This window comes from Loxodonta africana, chromosome 21 (assembly GCF_030014295.1).
Source record: "Loxodonta africana isolate mLoxAfr1 chromosome 21, mLoxAfr1.hap2, whole genome shotgun sequence".
In the NCBI taxonomy this organism is placed as follows: domain Eukaryota; kingdom Metazoa; phylum Chordata; class Mammalia; order Proboscidea; family Elephantidae; genus Loxodonta; species Loxodonta africana.
This window is the reverse complement of record NC_087362.1, coordinates 13,995,909-14,016,999: the sequence shown is the minus strand read 5'-3', so window position 1 is coordinate 14,016,999 and position 21,091 is coordinate 13,995,909. Positions and strand designations below refer to the sequence as shown.

The following is a 21,091-nucleotide window of genomic DNA, read 5'->3' as shown; positions in this document are numbered from 1 at the left end:
TTTTCTCATCTCAAGAAAGAATTCAGTGCTCTTAAAAAGCAATGATAGTCATGTTAATAGTAGCAAATACTTATTGGAGGCTCCCTGTGTACAAATAAAGATGCTTTGTTCAGATTAACTTCTTAATTTTCACGACATACTTTGAGATAAAGACTATATTTATTCTCTTCTTAAGGAAACTGAGGCACATTTTCTCTCCATGAGTCTTGTGTTCCATTTACTATGAGCACCTTGCAGGACTCCAAATGTACTGTGATCTGCCATACTTCATTTGCCTTTCCCTTTGCCCTGAATACCATTCCCACCTTACTGACCGTTCCCTCAAGATTGAGCTAAACAACGCTCCTCTGTGATGCCTCTCTAGCTTTCTCTGCCCCTAGCAATTAAATGTTCTTGTTTTCATTGCCTTAACCTTATGTGTGTGCACTGCTCTTCATGTTCCTTAGTATCTAGACATGGACTGTCTATTTTTTCTCTGTATAGCTAACGCAGGCACTACATGTATTCAGAATATTTAGCAATAATATCATATGGTCTTCTGGGATACTGCTCCTTAAAAACTTTTTTGAAGCCTAGAAAAATTAATCTGAACGATGGGTGTTGCACTCGTGATGTAGAACAGTGGTCAGTGAACAGTGGCCAGGTTTGGCCCTTTGTTAAAGTTGTATTGGAGCACAGCCACATGCATGCATTCGCATGTCATCTGACTGCTTTCTCACTACAACAGCAGATTTGAGTAGTTGTGACAGAGGCCATATGGCCCACGAAGCCAAAAAATATGTACTAGCTGGCTGTTTATAGAAAAAGTTTGCTGACATGTGATGTCAGCAAGGGATCAAGGGGATAGACTGAGTGTGTACTAATTCCAGGACATACATTCACGCGCGCATTCATTCACTCAGTAAAACCTTACAAGTTAGATCTTTGTCAATTATCACCTTGTCAAGTTTGCTTTATTGTACTTTAGCAGCCTTCCCTTAAAGTTCACTACCTGGGGGAAATAGCCAGTTAATTCTGAGTTGTAGTAAAATGGTTCTATTATAATTGTAACAAGATCAACAGAGCCACCTGCAAAAAAAGTGTTTTATTAAACAGAGCTATTGTTTTTTCATGATCGTTTCTGAAATGAGGTTTTAACCTGAAATGAGATTTTATTGCACAGGCTGGTAGTGAGTTTCTGATAGAAAGAGAATAGTCTGGAAGGAGAACTGGAGTCTAGCTGGACTTTCATAAACCTTCTCTGGGCTTCAGTTTCTTCCTCTAGAAACAGGAGAGAATAGATGATTTTATAATATATGATTTTCCAGCTCAGTAATATCAGATCCGTATTTATATCACTGCATTTCGGTTGAATACGCATGACATCTTTATCCTTAGCAAATGACAGAGTCATTAGCTTAGTTGCATTTGTTGTTTAATTAAATGGCAGGTCCCACTGAAATGAATTTGCTATATGTTGGTTATATTTCATGTCTCTGAGATGGGCTGTTTATGATGTTACACATTTTTATTTCTTTTATTAATATTTATTTTCTTTTTCACAGAATTATGTTAGAGTTGTAGAGGTGTGGTGGGATGAATACAAAGACTATTTCTATGCTAGTCGTCCTGAATCAAAGGCATTACCGTACGGGGATATATCTGAGCTGAAAAAATTTCGAGAAGATCACAACTGCAAAAGTTTTAAATGGTTCATGGAAGAAATTGCCTATGATATCACGTCACACTACCCTTTACCACCCAAAAATGTTGAGTGGGGAGAGGTGAGTATCAGCTGGTATTTAGGGCTCAGAGTATATGTTTGGAGACTAGTTTGGGAGAAGGCAGTGAAAGACAGAAACACAAGTGAAAGATGAAAAGTCTTGAGGAAAATCTTGGGTAAGAGTGGTCTGGTAACTTCTACTACCTTTTCACTAGACAGCTACCACTACCCTGGCTACCCAGCCACCCATTCTGCCCGCAAGTTTCCATGAGCACATTGCGCCCCCCTGAGTCTTTGCACATGTGGCTCCCCGGTCTGGAGCACCGTCCGCTCTCCTCCTGCAGCTCCTCCCACGCCCTGTCCTGCACTCCAGCTCCCTTTTCTTGACTAATTCCAGTGTACCCTACTGCTCTGACGTAGAGATCACCAGTACTGAAAAGCCTCTCTTACTCCTCCCCACTCCGTGAAAAAGATTCAGTTCTGTGCCCTTTGCACGTGTTCCCATCACACCTCAAGTTGCCGCCTTGCAGCCAGCCTTTAAGTACTTCAGGACCTCGTTCACCACTGGGTCCCAGTGGACTAAGGCAGAAAGCCCATCGGTAGTAGGCACTCAAACCACGCTGTCAAATGAATGAATGAATGGTCACCAAAAATAACTGAAATCAGAAAAGGCATTAGCCTGTGTTGCCATTACTTGGCTTCTTCCAGCCTGTCTTTGTAGCCTCGTTTCTGACCGCCTCCACCCACGCGCCTTGCACTGCTGCGTCACAGCTCCGCCCCGCTCTGTTGTGCGTGGGTTCGCGGTGAGTCAGAAGCAACTCGACGCCACCTAACGACAACAACACAAGTATACTAAACTTGCTCTGAACTTTGAAGTCTACGTGTCCTTTCTTAATTATTTATTGAACAAATATTTGTTGAGGGTCTACCATATGCCAGTCACTCTTCTGGAAAAAAAAAATCTGGAGAGAAAACAAAACAAGCAGGGTCCTTTTTTCTGTTTAATAGCATCTTATTATTTTTTTCTTCTGTGGTGTTTTATAGAAATCTATAGGTCAGCGCCCTTATTTCAATACCATGAATGATTTCAAAGATGTCTGGTGTGCTATAAACTGTTTAAAGACAGCCAGTACAGTAATAACTTGGCACTGCACATCGCCAGATTTTCCCGGTGAGCTGCAGTATTTAACACGAACCTCTTTCAGTCTGATGCTTTGTCGTTAGTTGCCATTAAGTCGGCTTTGACTTATGGTGACCTTATGTATAACAGAAGGAAACACTGCCCAGTTCTGCGCCAATCTCGTGATCCTTGGTACGTTTGAGTTTGTCATTGCTGCTGTGTCAGTCCATCTCATCGAGGGGTCCCTCGTTCTCCCCGACCCTCTGCTTTACCAAACACGACGTCCTCTTCTAGCCACTGGTCTTTCCTGATGACGTGTCCAGAGTTAAGTAAGCCAGAGTCGTGCTACCCTCGCTTCTATAGAGCATTCTGGTTGTATTTCTTCTAAGACCCTGATGCTAAAGCTTATTAAAGCTCAGCTGCTGCTGTCTGACTTGTTGGTTCTTTGTTCATTTTTTAGATCAGAGGTTTTGAAACTGCTTACTGCATTGATAGTATGGGGAAGACAAACGGAGGTTTTGTGGAACTAGGACCTTGCCACAGGATGGGAGGGAATCAGGTAAATAACCTGACTTCGGTGTTTAAAGTCATCTGCGTTGAGAGCCAGCCGCCAGGCTTACTGATCACGGGGTTGTAATTTATTAATTTGGTTTGTTTTGATAAAGTAAGCATTCAGTGCAAACGACAATGCTAAAACATGCACTCAGTTGGGAGAGATCATAGCACTGTTTCCGTGTAAGCGGTTAGAATCTGGAATTATGTCTAAGAGATGACAATATATTCTTGCGGAAGTATGTATTTCCGCCACGACCATAGCTATGTAAGCCTGGCCCCCTAACAGCTGTATTGGCAAAATATTGTTCAGCGAGCCACAAGATTTTTTTCAGTGAACTGAGGTGTTACCACCAAAATGTGTTATTTCACAAATATGTTTTCTTACTTATATGGGTATTTTTCTTGCCTCTAATTTAGATTGTGAAGCAATTATCAGATTTATTGATCCAATGTATTTCCACTTTTTCACTTTCTCGCACTGTTAATACATAATAAGTACGTACTAATACCCACTCTGTGTCTGAGAGGCTGAAGAACATAGTCGTTTGAATGCTGATGAGAGTCTTCACTGACATCAGGCTAAATATAGTTCCTGTCTTTGAACTTATAATTCTGAACACACAGAAAAATAAGACAGCCGTTGAGTTCATTGATAGAAATTGTTTCGTTTTTATGTATATCAGTAGGGGCAATGCTTGTTATTTTTTGTTTTTTCTTTCTCTCTCTTTTTTGTTTTTTTTTTTTTTTTTTTGTAGCTTTTCCGAATCAATGAAGCTAATCAACTCATGCAGTATGACCAGTGTTTGACAAAGGGCCCTGATGGATCAAAAGTTATGATTACACACTGCAACCTAAATGAATTTAAAGAATGGCAGTACTTCAAGGTATTCTGCAATTTCAACTCCTGAAATAATAATATATGCTATTTTATTTTTTAAAACACCCAGCATGTAGGATTTAGATGAATAAATCTTAAAACCTACATTCAAATTAACTTTCATTTTCCCCTCATGTAGGCATTCATATAGGTTTTCCTACACATTGTTCCATATTGAAGCACCACTTTTTATTCTCTGGTGCAATATTGTCATGTAATGAAGTTCTAATGATGTCCAGGAAGGCCCCCTGCTGATTTCAGTAACACAGGAAAATCGGTGTTCAGTGAGGCAATCATCACCATTCCAGTATCAAAATCTAATTTTTAAAATCTAAATGAGTAATTCACTGAAGTAAGATACATACATACTTGTACCATAAAAATATTTGGTTTATATTTCATGTCATCCAGCAGGTGGAGATAGAAACAAGCAAATGAAAATGTTGGACCTCTAGGCCTTTACAAGGTCCTTAGCATTGTTGTTCTCTAAATAAAGCATGATAAATGTAGCAGTTGTCTGCTTTAAAGGTCAAGTTTAGGTTTTCATTTGACACTGGCTAGGGCAGTTTTTCTGTTTCAGGAGTGAGTTTTAAAAGTTAGGTGGCAAATTGAGGATTCCAACATATTAATGTGTTTATGTATAGCTTCCAAAGTCTAGACTTAAGTAAGATAAATCAATTTATATGAAAAAGTTGGGAAAGCTGCCCCAAACTGAAATAACCTGGCAACCCTCAACTTTACTTATTCACCTAATGTGTGTTATCATACTCCATCTGTTATGTAAGCACTTGTTTGCTATGTAGTAATGATATTATGACCCAGCTTAATAGTCCCAGTTATTATTATTCATGAATAATTAGTTTGAAGTGGTAAACACATGTTCCGCTGCTGATTTTTTTCTCATAACAAGTTAGGAAAGAGGAGATTAACATAAATCCTGAAGTACAAAGCATTTATTTTCACAAAGAAAGATGAATAATAGCAACAAATGGTAGGAAGGCAGAACAATATTAGTAAGGTAGTCCCCCCCTTATCTGCGGTTTCGCTTTCCCAGTTTCAGTTCCCCATGGTCAGCCGCAGAAATCTGCCAACCAGCTGCCTCCACTGTCCCGCTCCATCCTACCCACCTGGGACATGAATCATCCCTTCGTTCAGTGTGTTCAACGCTTACACCTGTTAGTCACTTAGTGGCCATCTCCGTTATCAGATCCACTTGCAGTATGGATATCACAGTGCTTGTGTTCAAGTAACCCTAGTTTTAATTAATGGCCCCAAAGTGCAAGATTAGTAATGCTGGCAATTCGGACATGCCAAAGACAAGCCGTAAAGTCCTTTAAGGGAAAAGGTGAACATTCTTGACTTAATAAGATATTTTGAGAGAGACAACATTCACATAACTTTTATTACACTATAATTGTTCTATTTTATTACTAGTTATTGTTCATCTCTTACTGTGCCTGATTTATAAATTAAGCTTTATCATAGGTGTGTATGTATAGGAAAAAAACATAATATATGTAGGGTTCAGGACAGTCTGCAGTTTCAGGCATCCGCAGGTGGTCTTGGAACGCCTCCCTGGCAGGTAAGTGAGGACTACTGTAAATAGTAAAAGAAGGCTGGCAGACCAGAAACTACTATCAAGAAGTAATAGATAAAAGCAGAATGTACATATTTTAGATATTTTAAAGGACACATTTATTCATGGAAAAAAGACCCATCACCATCAAGTCGATTCCGACTCATAGCGACCCTATAGGACAGAATAGAACTGCCCCATAGGGTTTCCAAGGAGCATCTGGTGGATTTGAACTGCCACCCTGTTGGTTGGCAGCCGTAGCTCTTAACCACTACACCACCAGGGTTTCCTATTTATGCACTAGAAGTTATTCAATATTCACTGGGGCCCACCAATGGGTGGACTCTATAGAGGTTCAAAAAGTACGTAAAGCACGTTATACTGTAATGGCAAAAAAAAAAAAAGAAATAGAAATAAGCAAAAGACATTAGTAGGAGGAATTATTTCTGATGAGTTTCGTAGGGAAAGTATCATTGCACCACGTCTTGAGGTATAAAAAATCTTTCCATGGAGGATTAATATGAAAACTAGATGAACAAAAACATGGCATGAAAGTAGAACATTCAAGGAATCATGGTTAGTTTGGTATCCCTAGTTTGTACACCATATGAAAGAGTATTGAACATCATTTTGCAAGTTTCGGAGGGCAACTGACGTTATTTGAGGAAGGCAGTGATAGGGAAGAACTGATATTTTAGGAAATTCTGGAAACATTAATGATAGGAAAGAACTGATATTTTAGGAAAATAAGTCTGGAAACATTGTGAACTATAGATTGGTGAAACACGAACAGCAGCAGTTCTCAAACTTTCTGGCCTCTGGATCCCTTAACACTCTTAAAAATGGTTGAGAATCCACCCCACACACCCTCCGCCCAAACAGCTTTTGTTTATATGGGTTGTCCACAATTTAATTTAATTTAAAATTTAAATTAATTAATAAAGAATTTTAAATATGGGTTGTAACTAACAATGTTTCCCAAATTGGAAATTAAATCTGAGAAATGTTGAAAGTATTAATGTATTAACCCAACCCACTGGCATCGAGTCGATTCCAACTCATAGCATCCCTGTATTATGTAAAAGTAACAATAACCCCATTGCATATTAATATAAATAACATTTTTAACGTGTAATGCTATTTGCAATAAGGAATCTGAAGCCGTATCACTGAACATTGCCATTTTGCCTTATGGTACATTAAAATTCACTCGTCAGTCTTACACTTTTGAATGGATTTTTTTACCCATGTGTGCTTTTGTAACATGCTTATTCATTTGGAAAATACTGATTGACTGAATTATGTAGATCTTTGAAATGTTAGCACATTTCACTATACAGTATCAAAAAACCATATTCAAGTATAACCACTGGTCTCATCAGAAAAGTCCTTAACTGTGGTAAAGCTGTCAAGTTCATACTGGGAGATACAAGTTTTCCAAAACTCCAATTTTTGTTTGAAAACTCATTTTATTAATGGGAGCAAAAACTGTAAATTTGCCTTTTTTTTTTTTTTTTTGAAGTAAAGGCTCGCGTCATTTTTGAGAAAATATGAGAAATACCTAAGTCTGAATATCCATTATTTGTCTATAAGTTGTTATTTCAAGTCAAAATGGTATCCCATGAAAAAAGTAGCTGGTTTAGCTCACAACTCAGTCCTACCTGTGCTTTTCCTCTTGGTAACCATCATACTTGTATCCTGAGAACTAGGAAGCTGGTACTACTATTAGCCAAGATAGGAACTAGAGAAGTAGGCTTGGAGGGGAAGACAGTGAGTGTGCGTTTGTATACATTGAATTTGAGATCTGAGTGGTACATTATGACTTAACACTAAAAGGAATTACAAGACTAACAATTGAGAAATTCAAAGTCTGAGGTATAGTTGGTATAAACCTGTCCAATTTGCTTAAAATGTTGCCTGTGACTTTTAATGTCAGTGCTATCAAAATAGTCCGCATTTAAAACTTCTTTTTCCTTACTCTTTTCCAGAACCTGCACAGATTTACTCACACTCCTTCAGGAAAGTGCTTAGATCGCTCAGAGGTCCTACATCAAGTGTTCATCTCCAAATGCGACTCCAGTAAAATGACACAGAAGTGGGAAATGAATAACATCCATAGTGTTTAGAAAGAAAAAAAGGAAACAATAACCTACCTACTGACGCATAAATTTATACAGGACTGAAAACCGCCTGAAACCTGCTGCAACTATTAGGAATTTTGTATAGATTCAAATCCGGAAACTCCTGATCAGTTTGAAGGACGTTGATAAACTGTGATTTTACGATAACATTATCATCTGCAGTTACTGTTTACAAAACTGCTTTTACCTTAAACTTTGTAGATGTTTACATCTTTTTTGTTTTGTCTTGTTTTAAGATACTGTTGGTAATTTGTGCGTTTAGCTCTGTTTTATTAGAACAGAGTTAAAAGCATTGTTGTCTTCTTTGGGATTACACTCAGGGGTCTGAAAGGCAGTTTGATTTTTTTTTTTTTTTAACACACTTGAAAAAAGGTTGGAGTAACCAGAATTTCATGTATAACTTGGTGATTATCAGCGTGTTGTCTTTAATTTTACATCTTTTTGAAGCACTGCCACAGGTTATTAGCCAAGGTGGCCTTCCTTCACAGTCATGCTGCTTTTTTGAAAGGTGAATTTCAACACATTTAGTGCCTCTTTGATTTCTCAGTATATATTTCAAGAGCTTTTGATGAAATTTATAGGATGGTTACAATCGACTTGTCTCCTGTACAAGGAATACTTCTACTACTCAGAAATGAATTTATATGCTACCATTTGCTATGAAGTTGAATGTTGTAAGGCTTGAAAAAGAAATGACAACATGGAACATCCCCAGGCAATTCACAGGGTTCAAAGATTGTGTGGCATTAACTCCACCTCTTGGCATTACCGATGCCTCTTGTTGTTACCAGCCTCTGAGATAGCAAAGGGGTCTTCCAACATAGAGAAAAATTATCCACTGACATTTGGGGTTTACCTTTCCCCAGTCTCTGTCATTTTAGAAAACTATAAATAATAAGCAGTTTTGAAATCGAAAGGGGGGGTAACAAAAACGAGACAACACCATTGTAAGCGTGTCAAAAATTCATTCTGAACTAGGTAAGACTTTCCAAGTCCTTGTTAGATCAAGTCTTACAAAACTCCCGGTGTGTTAACCTAAGCAATCTATATGAAGCCAAGAGTGAATTGATGTTTCATTTATACATCATCCAAATGAAATTCCCTGCATGTTTTTCAAATTAAAAAAAAGAGAAGGCTATTTAAGAATACAGTTCATTAACAAATAGGAACCACTTTCTGTTAGATTGGGTGTTAATTCCCTAAGGTTTAATTTGTTCTTTTTAGGAAGTGTATTTTTATTAGGATTTTCAGTGAAAAGATTTATTTGGAGTTAAACATATGTCAAGATAGTACCTACTCGATGAGAACCAAATACTGCAAAACAGTCAATGAGACTATAATTTCTATATAAGTATTCTTTTATTATCCCAAAGATTAAAAATGCCTAACGTATGACTGCTTAAAAAAATGTGAGGTGGGGAATGGTAAATAAAGTAAGCATTTTTGATCTTGTAATCATGATAATACAATGAAAGGAATTCACAAACTATTGCCAGAGGAAGATATTTTTAATTAAAGCTTAAAAAAGAGAAAAGAAAAAGCTCTACATTTGTTCAAAAGAAAAGCCTACGAATTGCTTTCTTCTAAATTTGGAGAGTCAAGTTAGCATTAAACATCCTAAACAAGAGCTTTATTTATAATTTTGAATTGTCAATTTGTATTTTGCTACTAATCTGTGATCAGCCATTTTAACTTTCATTCATCTCTAGGGATGTTTAAAAAGGAATACATTTATATGCTTATATAATTGCAAAATAAATCAACTATTAAAAAAAACTAAGATAATTGGTACTTTGATTACTTGCGTGTTTGCAAATAGACTCCATTTTCCAAGTTGAATAGATTATAACCTTGTTAACTATGCATAGGCCTAAGAAAGGTGGCACATACACTGTGCATGTAAATTTTAAATGGGTATTTTGTGCAGTTCATTAAAAGAAGATACTCTAATATTGAAATCAGAAAATTTTACCAAACACAAAAAACACTAGAAGCTGCTGCCATAATGACTATTTTCTACTGTAGGCTAGGCTGCTCTGGAAATAATTCCCATATCCTTGCTTTGTAAATTGATAATATCGCTATGCATTTCTACACATTTTATAAATTTGATTTATGCAGATTTTGATACTCTGTATGTTTCTGTAGAAATTGTATAAATATTCGAAATTTTGTTAGGGATAAATTTGAGAAGCTTATGTATATCCTAATTCTGGGTTGGTTGTTTTTTAGGTGAGAAAAATAAAATACTGTATTTTAATCAATGGTTTTTTTTTTCAATACTTGTAATCATTTCTAAATCTAAACACTGCACATTTGAAGAGATTTACTTGATATTGTTTACAAGATATACTAATAGGTAAAATATTATAAATCATAGTTATGAGTTGTGTATGTGGCTGATTCTGCTACATGTGCTCAAAGCTCACTTATCTATAAGAAAGGAAACTTATAGGTTTATTTTTGCCACTGGTTGTTTATGTATAGCTTTTTAAAAAAAAACAAATATCCAATTATAAAAAAGAATTCTAACAACAATCTTTGTTGTCTCTTCTACTGTATTATCACCTATTACAAGCAAGAATTTTGTTAAGTCAAAATTCTTTACAACCTGACCGTTCACATGCATAGAAAGAAATGAAGGGCAGTCTACCAATGTGAAGTTAGAAATAGACCGTAGGACCTTCTGGTACACACACCACTTTTCAAGAGAAGCTCTGGCTGCTAATAGATTTAAGCAGCTGTGTTGATTTAGGAAACCACTTTTTCTCTCAACTGGCTTATCTATTGTGATGTCTTGTCCAATTTTCAGCTGCTGTGGAGACAGGCTAAGAAACTTGAAAACCTGACAGCACCGGATGAATAAATGGGGACTCACTTATTCCTTAAGGATACAGTCTCTCACAAGAATCTTGGAATCATGTGTCAATGCTGGACAAAGTATCATTGGAAAAAAAAAAAAATCCACATATAATTCAGTCAAACACATGCCAGTTACCCAGCCAGAGCCAGATATTAGGCCAAAAGCCTGCGTGTGTGAAAATTTAATCATGTGGAACCAACTTAAAAGGTATTGGACACTATAAAAACGTGTATTGTTCATTAGACTCAATCTGTTGCAAGAAAATGGACAGGTCAGAGAATTGTTCTTGGTAATCACTATCCCTGGAAATGGAGATGGAAGGAAGGGCTGTCTCTGAATTAGATTCAATAACTGCTTTGAAATTCTAATTTTTAAGATTTAGAAATGTCCATAATTGAGCTTGGTGGATTTCAGTTTTCTGAGTGAAGCAGGCCTGGGGCCCTCCACTGGAGCAGAGCTGGGATGTAGGACCTCTTCATTTTCACAGAGTGATGTCACAGTCTGCTCACCTGAATGGTGGCATGGCGGACTGCCTAGATTCAATTCCTGTTCTATAAATTACCTATGTGACTCCAGTTATTTCATCTCTATGGCTCATTTTTAAAATGGGGAAAATACCCTGGTGGCATAGTGGTTAAGAGCTACAGCTGCTAACCAAAAGGTTGGCAGTTTGAATCCACCAGGCATTCCTTGGAAACCCTATGGGCAGTTCTACTCTGTCCTGTAGTGGTGCCTGAGTCCAAATCAACTCGACAGCAGTGGGTTTGGTTTTGGGTTTTTTTTTTATAGAGTAAGGGGCCCTGGTGGCACAGTGGTTAAAGCACTTAACTGCTAACCAAAAGGTCAGCAATTCGAACCACCAGCTGCCCAGCCAGAGAAAGATGTGACAGTCTACTTCTATAAAAGATTTACAGCCTTGGAAATCCTGGAAAATTGCCTATGGGGCAGTTCTACTATCATATAGGGTCACTGAGTCAGAATCAACTGGATGACAGTTGGTTTGGTTTTGGTTATATAATAGGGTTGTTTCTAGGCTTAAACGAGTTAATACACTAAAGTGCTTAGAATAGTTCCTGGCACATAGCTATTATCATTACCTGGTTTCAAAGTCTTAAAATCTGTCTTTAATCAGAATAAAACAGCTACAGTGCAGACTATATTATAAAGTAAAATTGATAGATTTGATATTTTGCTCATATCAGATGCCAGTAAGTTTAAGAATTTCACTTAAAGATAATTAAAGGGGTATGCTATCTTTGACATTCTTTAAGATGCATTTAGTGCTCTCCAAGGGTTAAAATACGCCATTGAAAATTACATTCTTAAACTGCTTGTGTGTATAGGCGCACGCACATGCACTCACAAATCGGGTATAATTACCCCCACTTTACAAGTGAAGGAATGAAGCTCAGAAGTTAAATAAAGGAGGGGGGTGGATTGTTTCTCTACCTCATGCCATTCACAACAAACTCCAGCTGTATTAAGAATTAAATGCCAAAACTAAAACTTTTAGTAGAAAATAAGAGGGGAATAGACTTCTTCTGGCTAAAAAGCCAGGCCATTTCTGCTGTCCTAAACACCTATAAAACTCGACAAATACACAGACAGTTGTTTTCAAAGATTGAGTCACAGGCAAAGCACTGATACTTGCTTGACAGAAGGGAAACACACAAGGTGAACCCCAGGTTCACCATCTGTGTGGGGACCGTTCCTAACCATGATGCAAGGAAGCGGAGATCAGAGTGGTGATCTCACTGAGCAAAGGCAAAGAGCGAGATTTGGGGCTGCTAAGGCCACTGAAATTTACAGGACAGATTGCCGCTGGACGGAAGTGCACTTGAACACCAGGAGACTCATACAGGAATTTTTATAGCACCACTATAATAGCAAAAACCATGGAATTAGCCTAAATGCCCACCAGTAAGAGAATGGATAAATTGCGGAATATTACACAGCAGTGAACACAAATGCACTAGCTATAAACAAGTCTTAGTAATATAGAGTGAAGAAAATAATTTCTGAAAGACTTCAGCAAACCTTTTATATAAATCTGAAAAACTACAATGACATATATATTAAATCACCCATTTGTATGTGATAGAGAAGTTTAATAAATTTAGTACTGGGATCAAGGACACAATCAACTCCAAAACTCAATATTCCCAAGTCCTTGTGGTAGGAATTTCTATGTGGTGCTATGAAAACCTCTCCTAAAGAATGTTTCCCATGTAACTTCTTTAATTTTCTTCTCTACCTTACTGTGGAGAATCTCAAGTGAATCTGATACATTATCATAGCAATTGTATTAACTCATGGCTATTGGTAAGTATACTTTTAGGTAGCACTATTTATTGCCACAGGACAGTGCCTTAAGTATGTTCTCATTTAACCCTCAAAAAAGATTCTGAGCACACATGCACACTCCACACAAATTACAAGATAAACACTTATTCTTTACAGATGAGGAAACTGAGGCTGAGAGGTTAAATGACTTGTTACCAAAAAAAAGAGCCCTATTCAAACTCTAATTTTAATTTTTCATTACCTTGCTTTTCCCTTTGTATTTTAGTTTGTTCTTTATATAAGCCATCTCGTTTTATTGGGAAAATTTAGAGTCAAAGAACAACACGTAAACGTGAATGAATTAGTGTCTCACTGCCCCTTACTCACCCTGGGACAGTCCAAATTGATGGCTACATCTTGCTGTAGGAGTGTTGCACCACATGACCATTTCCAGGTCTAAAATTTGATGCTACGTGTTGCTTTAGAGGGCCGTTCTTTGCTTTTAATGTGAGTCTAATGGTGCTGAGTCACTATTCTATTGGAGTAGTAAAGCCTAAGATGAGGACCACTAAATGTCTGCACTGTAGGGCAAGAATGGTTATTTAGACAACTATAGAAACAATGCTTAGCTGGAGGGATAAACTTTAAAAATATATATAGTCCTGTTTTTATCACCTGGACTCAGCAGGGAAAGTGTATTGTGTGCTCAAAATCTGAAAACAATGAGCATAGGCCTGAGAACTCAACATTATGAAGACATATTGCATAGGCATATTAACTAACATTGTTATGTCCATACGTCTTACAGCTTAAAGGTTGTCTGGTTCTCTAAGGCCATCACCAGCCAGACTAGAATTTAAAGTTACCAACAGCCTTAAGTAAACATTAATAATTCTACCTACCTACACTGTAGGTGGTAAACTACGCAGACTTGCATCTAGATGTTTTCTTTGACCCCCAAATTTGAATTCCTTGCCAGTATTTTGAAACCAGATACCACTTTCTAAAAAAAATTTGTAAATCCTAGACCCACATTTTCATCCAGCAGCACAGATAAGCTAAATAAATAGTAGCTGTCCCCTTTATCTTGGGCATTGATTCATCAAATATAAAACTCAGCAAATATTTATGGAACACCTGTTTCTAGCACTAGGGATACTAACCAGTTGCTGTCAATTCTGACTCACAGCAATCCCATGTGTCTGAATAGAACTGTGCTCTACAGGGCTTCCAATAGTTGGTTTTTCAGATAACCAGATCTTTCTTCAGAGGTGCCTCTGGGTGGACTCCAACCTCTAACTTTTCAACTAGCAGCCAAGGACATTAACCCTTTGTGCCACCCAGAGACTCCAGCACACACAGCCCTCACAGAGCTTTCCTGTATGTGCCTCACTTCACCACACCCGGCCCTCTTACATCTAGCTTTTACTGGTCTTTGCTCTTCCTACTGTTAATATCCTACTTTTCTCTAAAAATGTGTCTGCAATGGGAATCTCAAGTAGTCGAAAAATGGCTTATTTATAAAAAGATAAGTGTAATTAGAGATTAAATCTTATGCACTAGAATTAAGCTCCTTTTTCTTCTTGCTCCGCCTAAGAAATAAAATCATATGTAGTTAATAGAAAGGTTTAAGATAATGCCACATTTGTACTATTCCAAAACATGCTATGATCTATTACAGTAAATGACATGTTAAAAGGCAAAACACTTACAAGAAGGCATACTATCATCTATTGAGCAACTAAGTGCTTTGAAACGTAAGGGACTTTAGGATCTCCTAATCCAGCACCCTACTTTTATGGATTAAAAGACAAAAAACAGTGGTTGACATCTGGAAATAAATTTGAGCCTCTTTCTCACTCCTTGCACAAAATAAATTCCAGGAGGATCAAATAATTTTAAAAAGGGGGGGAGGCAGTAAGAAAACCAAGAACAATTATTTTTAAATACTTTGAGTGGAAAAGACTTCCCAAAGCCATGAAAAATTGATAAATTTGACATAATAGAAACCTCTACATGAAAAAAAGCAATGTAAACAAAGACAAATGACAAAGAAAAGTGTACACAGCACCAAGCATTATCCTTAATGCATAATGCTCCCAACAAAGTATTACTAAAAAGACCAATGGGACAAAAGGCCACAGGAAAGGAAATACAAATAGCTCTTAAACATATAATATACTAAATCCTTAATAGGAAAAACAATTATTTACTACCAGAATAGCAAAGACTAAAATGCTTGAGTGAGAACCAGTGTTGGTGAGTTGAGGAAATCTGCACTCTGTAACATTCACTGCTGTGGCGTACACGTTAGTACAACTTCCACTGAAAGCAATTTTGGCAGACTCAGGTTAACATATAAAGCCTAAGAGAGCAGTTTCTGGTATACAGTATCAGGTGTTATCATAATTAACAAATTTTAAAACATGCACGCCCTTTGGCCAAGCCACTCTACTTAAAAGAAGATATCTTATACTCACGTATGTGAAATCACATACAAGGATGTTCACGGCAGCATTCTTAAAGCAAAAAATACAAACATAAATATCTTGAAGGAACTGGTTAAATTATAATCTGTTCAATACTATGCAGCTAGCTGTTCAAAAGACCATGGCACCTGTTGTACTCAAACAGACAAATCTCAAATGATAAAAAGGTGTTTCTACTTGTGTAATACTATGCAAATGTGTTAATAAATACAGGTATATACACATGTATGATTGCTTATGATTGTCTCTTTTGAAGAATAAATTATTGCATCATTGGAGCTGCCACCTAGTAGAACAAGATGGCTGAGAAACAAGATGGCAGTTTGTACTCAACTACTAACCTAAAGGTTTGTGGTTCAAACCCACCCAGCTATGCTGCAGAAGGCCTGGTGGTCTGTTGCCATAGAAATTACAGCCAAGAAAACCTTATGGAGCAGCTCTACTCTAACACCAGGTCACGAGTTGGAGAGCAACCACTTTTCATTTCAATATCCTTGTAAATTTTGTACATTAAAACACATTACCCCCAATTTCTTCACCTAACACCAGAAAATACTGACGAGTAGTTTTCATTTTATAATCAGTAAAAACCCTGAATTTGAAGCCACTGGGATGATCAGAGGGCAATCATAAAGGTTTTACTTAAGAGTACCTTTGCTCTGGGAACTACGTTAATACTTCACTTCCATACAAGGACAGTTTGGTATTTTCTATTAAAATAAGGCTTATCAAATATTATAATAAATATGGCATAAGAGAAACCAAGTTTCCCATAGCTGGGTAACAAGAACCCTGATTTCTGTATGAAAACTTAGTGGGTAACCAAGACTATCAAATTTAATTGTAAAATTGTCAACAATACATTTCTGTAAGCACTTACCAAATAGACGGTCAACTTTCACTTAATAACCAGAAAATTCTTGAAAATAGTTCTCTAAATTCAAAAAGCAACCACCTTCCTCAAATGAGCATTTCTAAAATAACTGTCTTCCCCGCAAACTAAAAATTCTAGTTTAGTCAAATTAATCATGAGGTATCACAATAAGTATCTCCAATGTTTTCTTAGCCTATAGTTTCCCAGAATTCTAAGGCTTAAGGTCAAACTGATTTTAAAGACATCTCAAAATTCACCCTGGCATCCTACCTTGAACTGGGTTCAAGTTATTAAAAAATATATAACACTGTTTTTTTTTTTTAAAGTATGTGTACTCTTAGGTATGGACCTCGAATTAGAGAAATTTTCTGAGATAAAGTGCAAGTTAAAAAAAACCCTGAGGAGTTAGCTATTAAGAGAACAGAAACGTTAATTAAAAAAACTTATTCTATAACACTGCATAAATTAATATTTAAAGCTCATTAAATTCAAGATGATTTTTAAGAACACTTTGTAAATACGAATTATGAGCATGTTTTACTTTCTATTAACTGTTAAAACATGTTACACAAAATCAACTGTGTCTAAGAACTATTGGACAAAAATACAAAAAGGTTAACATATGGTTCCAGACCGTAAGAGTTTTTTAAAGTCAAAGTTAATTTAACATATTAAGACAAAGACAATAGAAATAATATACATAATTTTATTACAAAAATTTTTTTTAAAAAACAAAATGCAACATCCTGAAAACCCTAAAATTTACTACTGATACTATATTCCTAGGAATCTGCTGTGCTACCATACACAAGTCAAGAAATTAAAGAAACCATTAAATATTTAGAAACATTCAACATCAAAAGCTTTAAAATCTAACTGTATGTAGTAGCCCCTCAAAAAGCTACAACCTGCATTTTTAAAAAAAGTATTTTCTCTACGAAGAATCTTATCAGCTATACAAAAATCTGTACAGTTTTTATACTGAAGCTAATATTGAGCTGCACTTGAATTCACATTCTTAGCTAAACAATCGCCTGAGCACACACGCATATTCCACACACATTACAGAATAGCCACTTATTCTTCATCTTCATCCTCTTCCTCATCATCCTCATCTTCTTCCTCCTCCTCCTCTTCCTCCTCATCTTCTGGTTCGTTCTTCTTCTTTGAGCCTGTTGGCCTGCCAGGACCCTTCTTTCCTGCTTCACTTTTGCCCTTGGCACGGTATGCGGCAATATCCTGAAATATTGTCCAAAAAAAAAAAAAAACAAAAAAAAACACAGCATCCGGTGTCATTACTCAACTATACAAACCACTTAGTTGTAAACAACCTAAGATTATTGACCAATAACTCTGGTGACCATCTAAAAAGGTATTCAAAGTCTAACTCAAGTTTTGTGAGCATCTGTTCCCTCTAGGATTTAGAAAGCTAACAATGTAAAATAACAAAGTTGCATTAGATCAATGCCTACTAATTTCAATACCAATATCCATTCTCCTCATACACACTCCCCCTCTAACTTGACATTGTGAACAGATAAAACTACATAGAATATTTGGCCCTCTATTTTTTCATCTAAGAAACCTAACACATCAGATTGTATTTGTATATGTAAGAGTTTTACCACTGTTACAACACCGGTTTCAGTCAAAACAAATAAGGTTTCAATCAGGGCTTTGAACTGGTTTGTTCCAGTTCAAGCCCCTGTGGAGAATTTGCATTTCTACCCCAGATATACTGAATCAGAATCGACATTTTTAACAAGACCACCAGGTGATTCTTATGTATAGTAAATTCTGAGAACCATTGCTTTACTAGGTCCTCAGAATTGGTCCCTAATAAGAGCATTAAAATAGCCTGGAAACTTGTTAGAAATGCAAATTCTCACAAAGGTTCCAACCAGAACAAACTAGTTTCAATTAGCTTGTGTTGCTTAAATGTATAATTCTCATTAAGCTTTTTAAAAACATAGCTGGCAAACATCGATAACAAGATGACTGAAGTTTCCCAACTCTCTACTACAGTATATACCCATTCTTATTCAGGAAATTTCTACCTAAATTGTAATCTCAGCTTTAGGAAAGTAAGACAACAAGGTACCTTTTCATATTTCTCCTTTAGCTTGGCTGCTTTCTGTTCATACGGTTGTTTATCTTTGGCTGATTGTTCAGACCACATTTCACCCAATTTTTTTGCAGTATCCCCAATGGACAGGCCTGGGTGTTCACTTTTGATCTTTGGGCGATGTTCAGAGCAAAACAGGAAGAAGGCAGATCTGAAAAGCAGCAACAAAGTTAATTAACTAAAGGAAAAAAGAGCCAGGTGGCAGTTTGGTTGATTTTAAAATAAACTTACGGTGGCCTTTTAGGGGCATTGGGATCTTTTTTCTTTCCTTTCTTATCACCTTTGGGAGGAACGTAATTTTTCATCTCCCTGTCATAGCGAGCTTTGTCACTTTTTGCCATATCTTCAAACTTCGACTTTTCCTTTGCAGACATGGTCTAGGGGCGTAATATCGGCAGTAGAAATACACGTTAAAAGTAATAAAGCAGAATTGTACCCGGTGTACATCAAAAAAAGACCAAATGCTATTACTTTCCTCCGTTAAAACAGCATTTTGTTTTAGCAATCTTAAGAGTAAACAAATCAAAACCCAACGTAGTCTCACTTAAGATCCTAAGTCACTTGAGCGGCGTCATGACGGCAGCAAAGTTGCTTGTTACCTGCCTGCCTGCGGGCCCAGCCGAAAGCCCCCAGCTGAAGCCCCCCGCTCCGCGGGCACTGCTGCCTCACCTTCCATCTCTCCGAGCACTTCTTGGAGAACTCGGCGAAATTGACCGAAGAGTCTGGGTGTTTCTTCTTGTGCTCTTCTCGGCAGGTCTGCACGAAGAAGGCATACGAGGACATTTTGCCCCGCGGCTTGTTGGGGTCTCCTTTGCCCATCGCGAGGGTCGGCGCCGGGCTGCAGGGAGAAAGGCGGCGGTCGGCCGCAGGCGGGCGTGGCGGGCCCCGCTTCCCGCCCAAAGGCGCCCCCGCCCCCCGGCCGCGGCCAGCGCCCCCGGCCCCCCCCGGCCGCCCCCGCCGCCGCGCCCACCTCCCCGCCCGGGCGGCCCCGCTCCCGCGTGCTCAGCGAGCTGCTCCCGAGGCCGGAGACGCCGCGCCGCCGCCCTGCACCGGGCCCGGAGCCGAGGAAGGGAACGCCGCCGGCGCCCCGCACACCCCTTTCCTGACAGAAACGTCCCCCGGCTTCCACGCCGGGAGCCTCGCTCAGGCTTGTCGCCTCGCGACCGACCCTCAAAAACTCCTCGAGCGGGGCCCGGTCGCCCTTCCGCTTGCCCCGGTGGCCCGCCCTTCACAGCCCTGGCCCTCGCCCGCCCGCACCCCAGATTCCGCTCGTCAGGTCGAACCCCGAGAGCCACAGGGACGGGGTAACAGCGGGCCGACGAATCTGAGGAGAGAGCGGCGATTCTTGCCTGGTACGAGCCAAGGAGCTTTTCCTCAGAGCTCCGCGAACTGGCTGAACCCGACCGAGACGCTCCTTTCCAAGGGCTCCGGCGTAAACTGGTTTATCGCTAACGCAATCCTCAGCCTCTTGTTTTGCAGAGTTCTCGGCGCACTGCAACTTGACCAGCCGGGCCACAGGCCACACCCCCAACTCTCTGATTGGTTCTGGTGATTATTCAAACCCGGAAAGTCCCCGCCTCTTCGGCACTGCAGCTTCCGATTGGTCGGTATCTCTCCAGGCCCGTCCCCCCAACCCCAGCCTAGCAGGTTCGGTGGGTCGCCCAGGTCGTTAACTCCCAGACCCGTTAGAACCGGTCAGAAGAGGAATGTACTGCTCGATTCTGATTGGCGGCGGGAAAAGTGTTTGAAAAATGGCGGGCCTGACGCTGACTGGCTAAGGCGGGAGAGTGGGGGAGTGGTTGGCCCTAGAGGGAAAACCCCGCCAGATTTAAAAATATGAAGCAGGGAGGCTGGGGGTTGTTCTCAAAGGGGTGTGCGGCTGCGGCTCGGTGTACCGGCGCTAAGGTAACGGAAGCAGCCTGCTGTCCTGCCCCTCCGCCGGTCTCTAGTCAGGTCCTGTCCCTCACCCGCCCAGTCGGCCCCGCAGCGTTGTCTCCTGGGAGCTGTAGTCGTTCTGCCGTGTGGCCCCGCACCTCGCAGAGAATAATAAATGGAGACTGAGGAGTTTACCCTGTGGACGGATCGCCCAGCTCCGCCCGTTGTTACTGAGGCTGGGGTACAGCTCGAGGAAAACGAGGGGTGGTGGGGAAGCTGAAAAGGGGCGCGGGAGGGCCGCTGTTCCCGCCTCTCTTGGGGTGTTACAAAACGATCTTGAAGTAAGGCTGCTCCCGCCGGTGGAGTTTTCCTTAGAAGGACCCTCGGTCTCTTCCCCTTTTCTCTCGAACGTCCAATACTGAGGTAAACACGGGCGCCCGAGGGGCGGGGGCGGGCGGCCTCTCTTTCTCTGCCTCCGCCCGGGTCCCGGATTCTTGCTGCCCGCGACGCCCGGCGGGGACCGCCCCTGGGCACCGCTCCCGAGGCCTCGTCCCCGCAGACCGCCACCCCAAGGCGGCTGCCCCACCTGTGGCTTGGTCGTCACCTTGATG

At 39.4% G+C, this 21,091-nt stretch overlaps 2 protein-coding genes across 6 annotated transcripts in view; one reads left to right on the top strand and one right to left on the bottom strand.

Annotated features, from left to right (window-relative positions):
* GALNT7 (polypeptide N-acetylgalactosaminyltransferase 7) overlaps positions 1-8,348 on the top strand; it is a 140,429-nt gene extending 132,081 nt beyond the window's left edge. For all 4 annotated transcript variants that reach the window (XM_064273573.1, XM_064273572.1, XM_064273571.1 and 1 more), the window contains 4 exons: positions 1,545-1,763; positions 3,283-3,381; positions 4,133-4,261; positions 7,819-8,348. In XM_064273573.1, coding sequence (XP_064129643.1) covers positions 1,545-1,763; positions 3,283-3,381; positions 4,133-4,261; positions 7,819-7,956 — 585 coding nt within the window. In that variant the 3' untranslated portion in view covers positions 7,957-8,348. The remainder of the gene's footprint in view (positions 1-1,544; positions 1,764-3,282; positions 3,382-4,132; positions 4,262-7,818) is intronic.
* HMGB2 (high mobility group box 2) lies at positions 8,291-20,089 on the bottom strand. 2 transcript variants are annotated; one of them, XM_003415813.4, is made up of 5 exons: positions 19,955-20,089; positions 19,275-19,443; positions 18,837-18,982; positions 18,582-18,756; positions 8,291-17,719 (listed from the first exon to the last, which is right to left on the bottom strand). In XM_003415813.4, exons 2-5 carry the CDS (start codon positions 19,422-19,424, stop codon positions 17,558-17,560), a joined length of 633 nt encoding a protein of 210 aa, XP_003415861.1. In that variant the 5' UTR covers positions 19,425-19,443; positions 19,955-20,089; the 3' UTR covers positions 8,291-17,557. The 2 variants fall into 2 exon arrangements, with proteins under 2 accessions (XP_003415861.1, XP_064129645.1); XM_064273575.1 differs by having other exon boundaries at positions 19,863-19,971.
* Between the last annotated feature and the right edge of the window lie 1,002 nt (positions 20,090-21,091).